At 26.4% G+C, this 10,868-nt stretch overlaps 2 protein-coding genes across 2 annotated transcripts; one reads left to right on the top strand and one right to left on the bottom strand.

Moving 5' to 3' along the window:
* Nucleotides 1–5,515: 5,515 nt before the first annotated feature.
* Nucleotides 5,516–7,857, bottom strand: LOC113383258 (serine palmitoyltransferase small subunit A-like). The gene is made up of 2 exons (XM_026621507.1): nucleotides 7,676–7,857; nucleotides 5,516–5,777 (listed from the first exon to the last, which is right to left on the bottom strand). Exons 1-2 carry the CDS (start codon nucleotides 7,773–7,775, stop codon nucleotides 5,653–5,655), a joined length of 225 nt encoding a protein of 74 aa, XP_026477292.1. The 5' UTR covers nucleotides 7,776–7,857; the 3' UTR covers nucleotides 5,516–5,652.
* A 218-nt stretch (nucleotides 7,858–8,075) lies between these two features.
* On the top strand, nucleotides 8,076–10,273 carry LOC113383257 (UPF0488 protein CG14286-like). The gene is made up of 3 exons (XM_026621506.1): nucleotides 8,076–8,318; nucleotides 8,395–8,529; nucleotides 10,167–10,273. The coding sequence occupies exons 1-3, from the start codon at nucleotides 8,135–8,137 to the stop codon at nucleotides 10,271–10,273; spliced, it is 426 nt and encodes a 141-aa protein (XP_026477291.1). The 5' UTR covers nucleotides 8,076–8,134.
* Nucleotides 10,274–10,868: the final 595 nt, after the last annotated feature.

Genomic DNA, 10,868 nt, shown 5'->3' with positions numbered 1-10,868 from the left:
ATTTACCCTTCTATTATATGTGTGGTAATTATATTAGAAATATATCTAATAGTTATGAGTATCAAAGGCGAATGCCTGTCTAAGCGATTTTCACTTGAGATTATATTTGAGATATATTATTTCCAATTTGATATCGTGCTGCTTGATATCGAGCTTGGCCGAGGTTGAGATTGAACCGGAGACTAGTTTTTTCTAGCCGACTTTCCTACCGATTACTCTACGTTGTATATAGGAGATATTCGTATTAATTATTTTGTTTTCAAATGTTATTGAGATTAAGATCCAAAAGTTCGGACTTTTGTCATAGTCTCAAAAGTTCACACTTCTATAATCCCACCCAATTGCACATTTAAATTTTGGTTTTATAACACATATCATAAAAAATAATAAAAAGTGATTAATGGTTGTTAATTAGTTAATTAGAATAATAAATAAGGAAGGGGAGGCAAATCAGTGATTTTGTGGTGTCTCATACCATGGATCTGCCCTCGTGCAGACTGCTATTTATTATTTATTAACACATATCTGCACTTGGACAGCAAATTGTAAACAATAATTATAACTAACTGATTGTGAATTTACTAAATGTATGTACTTTCTTGTTTATAATTTGTCTTTCTTCAATAATTGGCAGCACTTAACATTGATTATAATCCATTTTTTATGTTGTTAATGATCCCCAACCATATATTTGAATTTTACCTGGTTTGTTTTAAAATCTGATTAATTTAAACTGATACCCAATATATACTTCTTCAATAATCACACGAACTTAGCCAATGATTTGGATTCAACTTTTTTGTATTGTTAATCCGCAAATATTGATTTAAATTTTACCTGGTTTGGATTAAAGTTTTGCTAATTGTTACTTCTCAAAAAAGTCGGACACACTTCGTGATTTGAATCCAACTTTTTTTTGTGGTTAATTCAGAAATATTGATTTGAATTTTACCTGTTTTGGTTTACAATCTGTTTATTTTAAACTGATACTCATTATTACTTCTTGAATAATCGGATGCTCTTAGGCAATGCTTAGAATCTAACTTTGTTCGTATGATTCATATACAAATCTTCTTTACAATTTCACTTGTTTTAGATTTTAATCTGATTAATTTCCATACTTATGAATATTATTTCTTCTTAGATAATCGCATTTAGCCAGTGATTAGATTTCAACTTGTTTATGTTGATGATCAACAAATATTCATTTGAAGATACCTGGTTTGGATTTTGGATTACAATCTGATTAATTTTCTTCTCTAATAAATTTAATAACTGATTATTGTTACTTTTTGAATAATCGGAATCACTTAGCAAGTGATCACGATTCAGTTTTTTGTGTTGTTAATTTACAAATGTTCATTTGAATTTTACCTGGTTTGGATCAAAATCTTGTTAATCCAACTTTTTTTTACAATTTACAAATGATCAATAGAATTTTACCTGGTTTGGATTAAAATCTTGTTAATACAACTTTTTTGTGTCGCTAATTTACAAATGTTCATTTGAATTTTACCTGGTTTGGATTAAAATTTTGTAAATCCAACTTTTTTGTGTTGCTAATTTACAAATGTTTTTTTAAATTTTACCTGGTTTTTATTAATATCTTGTAAATCCAACTTTTTTGTGTTGGTGATTTACAAATGTTCATTTGAATTTTACCTGGTTTGGATTAAAATCTTGTTAATCCAACTTTTTCGTGTTGCTAATTTACAAATGTTCATTTGAATTTTACCTGGTTTGGATCAAAATCTTGTTAATCCAACTTTTTTTTACAATTTACAAATGATCATTTGAATTTTACCTGGTTTGGATTAAAATCTTGTTAATACAACTTTTTTGTGTCGCTAATTTACAAATGTTCATTTGAATTTTACCTGGTTTGGATTAATATCTTATAAATCCAACTTTTTTGTGTTGCTGATTTACAAATGTTCATTTGAATTTTACCTGGTTTGGATTAAAATCTTGTTAATCCAACTTTTTTGTGTTGCTAATTTACAAATGTTCATTTGAATTGTACCTGGTTGGGATTAAAATCTTGTAAATCCAACTTTCTTGTATTGCTAATTTACAAATGTTTATTTGAATATTACCTGGTTTGGAATAAAATTTTGTAAATCCAACTTTTTTGTGTTGCTAATTTACAAATGTTCTTTTAAATTTTATCTGGTTTTTATTAATATCTTGTAAATCCAACTTTTTTGTGTTGCTGATTTACAAATGTTCATTTGAATTTTACCTGGTTTGGATTAAAATCTTGTTAACCCAACTTTTTTGTGTTGCTAATTTACAAATGTTCATTTGAATTTTACCTGGTTTGAATTAAGATCTTAAAAATCCAACTTTTTGTATTGCTAATTTACAAATGTTCATTTGAATTTCACCTGGTTTGGACTAAAATCTTGTAAATCCAACTTTTTTGTGTTGCTAATTTACAAATGTTCATTTGAATTTTACCTGGTTTGGATTAAAATCTTGTAAATCCAACTATTTTGTCTTGCTAATTTACAAATGTTCATTTGAATTTTACCTGGTTTGGATTAAAATCTTGTAAATCCAACTTTTTTGTCTTGCTAATTTACAAATGTTCATTTGAATTTTACCTGGTTTGGATTAAAATCTTGTAAATCCATCTTTTTTGTATTGCTAATTTACAAATGTTCATTTGAATTTTACCTGGTTTGGATTAAAATCTTGTAAATCCAACTTTTTTGTCTTGCTAATTTACAAATGTTCATTTGAATTTTACCTGGTTTGGATTAACCTCTTGTAAATCCAACATTTTATGTTGCTAATTTACAACGCCACTGCAAATGTTCATTTGAATTTTACCTGGTTTGGATTAAAATCTTGTAAATCCAACTTTCTTGTGTTGCTAATTTACAAATGTTTATTTGAATTTTACCTGGTTTGGATTAAAATCTTGTAAATCTAACTTTTTAGTGTTGCTAAATTACAAATGTTCATTTGAATATTACCTGGTTTGGATTAAAATCTTGTTAATCCAACTTTTTTGTGTTGCTAATTCACAAATGTTCATTTGAATTTTACCTGGTTTGGACTAAAATCTTCTAAATCCAATATTTTTGTATTGCTAATTTACAAATGTTCATTTGAATTTTACCTGGTTTGGATTAAAATCTTGTAAATCCAACTTTTTTGTGTTGCTAATTTACAAATGTTCATTTGAATTTTACCTGGTTTGGATTAAAATCTTGTAAATCCAACTTTTCTGTGTTGCTAATTTACAAATGTTCATTCAAATTTTACCTGGTTTGGATAAAAATCTTGTTAATCCAACTTTTTTGTGTTGCTAATTTACAAATGTTCATTTGAATTTGACCTGGTTTGGATTAAAATCTTGGATTTAAGCTCATGGCCATTGTTACTTCTTAAAAACAATCGGACACACTTATAACAGTGATTTTATAGTAATTAGGATCCAATTTATTGTGTTATTAATCCACAAATATCCATTTAATATTTAACTGGTTTGGATTAGAATCTGGTCAACTTAAACTGGCGCTAGGCTTTAATGTCTACTTTAATAATTTCATCTATGGCATTCATTTACCAAGATCAATTGATAATTTAATTACAAAACGAGGCGATGTTTTTCCAGTGTATTAGCACACATTTATCACTATCTAAATTGAAAATCTGCAAGGCCAATTAATACATTGGCGATATTACCGATAACAAAATACGTAATTACCAAACAAAAATTGATGGTTAAAGGATAAATTTGCTCATATATTTTCTGTTATTCGCCATAAACAAAGAGCAGAACAATTCAATTTGATTTAAAATGTATGCAATTTTATCTTGCATGTTATAACATCTCATATATCATTTTTATTACTTAATTATAACCGAGACTTTAACGTGACAAGTAACGCAATGTGATTACATTCGCCCTTAAAAGCTTTGCCAGGATAATGGAAACTTTTTTTAAAATTTCTTTTTAACTTCCCGTAGAAAAGTTTGTTTTTGCCAGAAAATAGAACATGCTAATTTTATGTTTACTCGGCGTTTTAAATCATTCTGAATCTTTAAGACCAAAATTAGAAAATAATATATATGGGTCAATTTTTTATCTTTTGTAGTTCGATGCAAAGATCGAATAGTTTTTGGTAAAGATCTGCGGAGCCGTTTCTTCATTTATCTTTGAAAAAAAATTTTTTTGATGATTTTGTAATAAGGATTATGATCTAAGAATTTACTAAAGTATTATTGGCCTGAATTAAGTGGTTTAATTTTAAAAATCATAAAACTTCAGAATAATGAGCAACGCTATTGCAATATGAGCCAAAATTTGACTTTTTATCGACGACTTGTCGAAAACGGCTGAATCGATTTTAAAAATAATTTTAAAGCGATGAAACTCGATAAGTACTAGCCATAAAACTAGATGATGATCAAGAAGTCTAGATAGTACTAGATATAAAACTTGATGAAACTCCAACTCCAACAACAATGCAGAAACATATTTTCTTTCAACGATCTCAGCCTTGAACCGATTATGTAAATTCAAAATCCGTTAAAAAAATATCAGTTGCGAATAATTTGTTCGGAAGGTATCAGTTGAAAGTAATGCTGATTAGTTTTTGGTAAATATGGGTAATTTTCAAAAGCCTATCTTTTAACAAGGCTCTAACATATGTGCAACTTTATGAAATTTTTTCGAATGATTTTCTAAAAGCCAATTGTTTGTATTGCAAAGGAATGAAATTTTATTGCGTATTTTATTGCTGTTTTGTTATGTAGTTGTATGAAACATTCTTCGGCAAAACGTTTTTTGAATTAACTTTCTTCAAAGTGAAGAATTTTGCGGCAAAAGCATATAGTTTATTGCTATTGCTTATAAGCATAGTTTTTAATTGAGTCTAGTTTTTATTTTGAGCCAAAATTAAAATTTAAACAAAACTTTAATAGTGCTTTATTTGTTAATCAAAAATAATAACAAATTAAAAAATTTCCATATACAAATATTAATATCAATTTAATAATTGTTTCTATGAATGATTGATTTGTGGTGACACAGAAATATCTGTTCTTATAATTCTTAAATAAATATTCGGCTAAATATTATAATTTTCAATTCATAATATGAAAAAAAATTATGAGCACTGTTTCATTTAAATTTGCAAAAATAAAAACAACTTATTCTTAATTATTAACATAGATTTTAAACATTGAATAACATATTCGTGCAGCAATGCCATATATACAATAGTTAAATAGTAGACAACATTAATTTGTAATACAATTTTTATTGTTTGCAAAATTAAAGTAATAGCTATTCTGTTTTGTTTATTTGAATTACTGTTTTTCATTTAATTGATTCAATAAGTACTCTTTTAACACTTTTATAACAAACAAAAACAAAACCAATTACCTGTGAGAATGAACTGTTTTGAAATAATTTGTAATTTTAGGAAATTGTTATTAAAAAAAAATCTATGCGAGTAAAACCATCAAATGTGTATAATTTTACTAATTTATTGTGGAATAACATGAAGGTATACATTTTTATGTGCACATAACATTATATATAATATATGGTTGTTTCGTAGCAAGGTATGTATAATCTAAGTGTTAGGCCATTCTTAAATATTAAAAACGACTCAAAAATAATACATTAAATTATCAACTAGCAACAGGAATTAAATCAGCTAAGTCTGGTGCAAAATTGAACATCTTGGAACTCATCGGCACAAAAACATTATTATTGAAGTATGAGAGAGCAGCGAACACAATCACGAAGAATATATCTAAATGAGAAGCATTAAGGATAAATACATCAGGTAATATTCATGATAAATCTGATCATTTCTTGACATTTTAAAGATCTCAACCTCATTAAAATGTATTATGAAAAACATAAATATAAAAGTAAAAGATGAAAATATGGTAAAAATAATTGAAATCATAAAAGATATTGAATGCATATATATATATATATATATATATATATATATATATATATATATATATATATTTATATATATATATATTATGCATTCAATATCTTTTATGATTTCAATTATTTTTATCATATTTTCATCTTTCACTTTTATATATAATATGAAAAAAGACTAAAGCATTACCATTAAAAATAGTTATAGAAATATCAAATGTATATAAATTTGGACTGACTATTCTTATTGAGTATACTAGGGAATACAATTTATGCAGAGATATTCATACTCCTTCGGAAGATTCAGAAGTAAATGAGAGCTTGATTTGTGAATTCAAGAGAGAAGTTCAATTATAGGCAAAATGTTATTACAATTCAATGTGAGGAATCTATAATGGTCATAAAATAGTGTTACATCGAGCATAAAATGGACTTTCGAAAAATTCACAAGATGAAATCTTAGAAGTCTACATATTTATAGAATGAAATATTGCCGGACATTACACATGAAAGTGTAAAGTGAAACACATGAAAGTTTGTTTTATCAGAACCATTTGGAATGTGCAAAGGTTTAAAAATTTATTATTTGTTAAATGATTATAAATAGTACTTTTCAGTTAATTATATTATAGAATATAATTAGTATGCTAGTAAGTACTTTATAATATAGTTAAAAATACAAAATAGAAATTCAATCATATTGCTCTAAACATCAGATTACTTATCTGCAACAAAAATTATATGGAATTATTACATTTTAATATCTTAACACATTAATTGCCATGATAATATCAGTAAAATTCCTACATGGGCCATGGTACTTTTGTTCTCGACAAGCTATGTTAGTTTTATATGTCTGACACCTCCAAACAGGATTTATGTTTGAGGATACATTTTGTGGGAATCATGTAACATTTTATTGTTAATGGTATATGTATACATATACATGCTATAGCATTTTATTGTTTGTAGTAAGCGAAGAAGTTATCAGGTTTTGTTTTTGATAGGCAGAGCTTTTGAAACATAATGCATATTGTTTGTGATTAACCAAACATTTGTGATTGACGAGGTCTTGTACCAAATTGTGTATGTCACACATGGCTCATGTAGAACTTCTTAGCGTCTGATACATTGACTGACATAGCAATAACGTGTTATAGTGAGGAATCCAAAATAAACATAAATAATAGTATAGCAAGTGAACTGAAGCCGAAGCACAGGATCAGAAACATGGAAGCAAAAGTTCGGAAAGGAAAATACACCAAATTGTGTATGTCACACATGGCTCATGTAGAACTTCTTAGCGTCTGATACATTTGACTGACATAGCAATTAACGTGTTATAGTGAGGAATCCAAAATAAACATAATAATAGTATAGCAAGTGAACTGAAAGCCGAAGCACAGGATCAGAAACATGGAAGCAAAAGTTCGGAAAGGAAAATACATGAAATAAAAAAAAATGTGGAGGGGGAATAGTGGTAATGGGATAAAGAGTAAGGGAATCATTTATTTGTGGTGGCTCTCACACTATGGACCTGCCTTCGGGCAGACTACCATTTACTATTATTATAACAAGTATGAAACAAACTGTTTAATAATTTACAAGTTGAATTCTATATTGATACAATAGAATAAAATTTAACTGGTGGCACAATGCATATTTTTAGCACAATAGTTCTACTTCTATTTAATAGAACTTATTTTAAATAGTTAGTTAAAGTTACCAATGAAATTATTACAAAAAGGATACGAATACTGACTCTTTCCCATTTTTCGACCATGTATAGTTCTGTTACTAGCAAATATCTGAAATACCAGTACGAAATGAATTCTGTAATAGGCTCGAACATTTTTAATTATTTATTCTTATTTCGGAATATTTTAATACTGGCTATGAATACTGTATTTTTTTCTTTATATTTAAGAATTTGATTGAATTTAATAAAATGATTAAATTTGTTGCACGCCCAATGTCAAAGTGACAGCTCGATGTGTCAATTTTTAACATGTGCCAGAAAGTGAGGTTATGTTAATTTAAAAATTATGTACATGATGCTTTAGACAAAATTCATGTTATTTGGATCTTTTATTCAATTACCAAGTTATAAATTAAGTTAAATATTCTTATATTTGATAATCAATTCCATAAGTTTATGTTGTATTCATATTTTACATGCAATATTATTAATTTCTTCTCAAGGCTCAAAGTATGTCAACAAATAGTAAATTGAATAAAAATAAAGCAAATGTTAAACTAAAAGCGCCTCCGAAAATAGTTAATGAGAATCCTACGTCTTCTGATGCCACAAATAATACTTTCGAAGTTGAATTACTTTGGTGTATTCAACAACTAGAATCTTTACTTGCTGAAAATAAGTTAAATCCTGCTCGCAGTAAGTTATTTGACCAAGATTGGCAATTTGTTATTTGATAAGTTATTTTATATTTCAAATATATTTTTTATTTTAGCTAAAGAATCGATAAAAGCCTTGAATGTTTTAAAAAATAATTCACAACCTATAATAAAGAAACGGCAGATTATGAATCTCACATTTGGAGATTATCGAGCAAAAATGGCTGAGGAAGAGAAAAAGTTATCAAAAGGTAATTGTAAATATAAGTATATATTTAAGTAGAGATAAAATTTATATGCACAATTTTATATTACCATATAGTTGTACCAGTAGGGAAAGTATGACAAAATGACATTGTTTTATTTTTTATAATGATAATCAGTCACAATCATTTTTACTGATAACAGATTCATTGTCAACCAATAACATAATCTTTTAATTAAGAATATATGCAACTAATTACAAAAACCTTTTTGTACATAAAGTATGGACAAAACTACATTTAAGTTAAGGGTAATTTTCAAGAAGACAGGTTTCAATTAAATTGTTCGGTTCTTTTTGGTACATCAGCATATAACCCATGGGCCTAAAGGGAAAAAGACGTGAAAAAGTGAAAAGTAAAATTTCAAGAGAAAAATTTAGAAATCATTCACTTTTAACAGGTTTTAATTTTATTTTTTCTTGGCCTGTAATAAATTAAACTGTAGCTCTTGCAAAATAGTACCATGTCATTTTGACCATTGTATAAATATGCCGTTTTGTACAAAAATGAACAAAAAATCAAAATTTTATCAAACACCTGATGATTGAAATCTTAGGACTGGCATAAATTCATTGATTTTAACGGATATAATTACAAATAACATCATTTAAGGTCCCAAAAAACATGACAAAACTGCTATCACCGTCAAAATAAATTTTTGAAGTTTATTTGAAGGTGATAATGGTTTTTACTCAATTCTCTTTTGAACGGATTACTGGGACTAGACTGTGACAATGACTTTCAACATCTGATAAGATTGTAATTATGAATTTCTCAACATTATGCAATTGTGGCAACGTTAGTAAATCTAGCCAATTTTTAAATAAGGCCACTGTGTCACTTTGTCCATATAACTATTCCATTTTGTTCATTTCTCCTAATGATAGCCGATAAGTAAAATAGTATTTATTATTTTAATGTGATTTGTACAAAAATCTAAATGTTGGATAGTTTAAAATGTAGGAGTAATCACTGTTATTATCTTTTACTTTCGTGTCAATTGATCCAATTTAATTTAGAAATATCAAATATTTTTAATTAATTTATCTTATCAAATATAAATGTTTTGGCTTTGATATGCGAATTTTAAACAGGATGCAAATTAATCGTACTAAACCGACTATTGGATGGAATCTATCTGTAAATATTATAGTTTTACCAGCTTCAATTATCTTCAAATCCTTAATGGTGAAACTGTAGAATATTTTCTTTTGTATTAATTTACTTAAATATGCAAAACTTTATTATTGATATGAGAAATAATTTAATATTGTATAATTCTAAATTTTATGTTGTAAGATGTATTGACAAACTCTAATAATTAATCATAAAATACATGAATTTCTTTAAAAATATATTATAAAATCCATTTGTTTCGATAGTGCTAGACTTCATTCAACAAAATTAAAAAAAAATTTAAGACTAAAATATGTTTCACTAGTATTAGATAATTAACTACTTATTATTTATCAATTATAAGTACTTTTTGCTATTCTATTTTGGTATTATAGAGATTTTAATATTGTGTGCAATGTTTACGCACTACCAGAATTAATATTTAATTATTAATTTAATTTAATTATAAATATAAATGTAATGTATGTTTTTTTATAATTTTTTTCCAGTTACTCAACAAATTAAATTTAAGAATAAACCAAATAAATCATCGGTGTTTATCAAAAAAAGTGCTCTACTAACCAGCACAAGTGATTTTAATTTAATTTTCAATTGAAGGAAGATGCAGTTGATGATGGAACAGTTGAAAAAATAGAAGAACCATCTGAAACGATAAGTACATCAAAAACAAATAATTTTAAATTTACTCCATCAGAAAATACATTTAGATTTAATTTTGAGGAAAATGATGCTGAAAAATAAATTGGTTTTAGAAATTCTTAAAATTGTTTTTTTATCATCATTAATTTAAAATAATTTCATCATTCATCATTATTTTCTGATTATTATTAATGGAGTAGATATGTTTTGACTGAATATGAAAATACAAAAATTAAGTTGTAAATTTGTTTATCAGCTGATTTTTGCAAAACCTTGTTCATCAAAATAAGAGTTAGTTTATGTGATGTATTATATCTAATAGATCTTTTCTCATATTGATATATTATACTAAATTTTTACTATTTTATATTAGATATGATACAGCATTTATCAATAACAATGGAATTAGTAGAAATGTAATTGCTTTAATAATATTAATAGCTGTATTAAGGACGCGGTTATTAAATTGTTAGAAAGACGTAAAACCATAATTTTAATATGTATTTTTTTTTTATTTTTTTAACCCTTTGGTACTATAAATTTATAGTGTT

This window comes from Ctenocephalides felis, unplaced genomic scaffold, assembly GCF_003426905.1.
Source record: "Ctenocephalides felis isolate EL2017-DRISC unplaced genomic scaffold, ASM342690v1 CF-g0.4_SCAFFOLD_03570, whole genome shotgun sequence".
Lineage (NCBI taxonomy): Eukaryota > Metazoa > Arthropoda > Insecta > Siphonaptera > Pulicidae > Ctenocephalides > Ctenocephalides felis.
The sequence above is the reverse complement of the archived record's forward strand: the minus strand, read 5'-3'. Positions and strand labels throughout refer to the sequence as shown.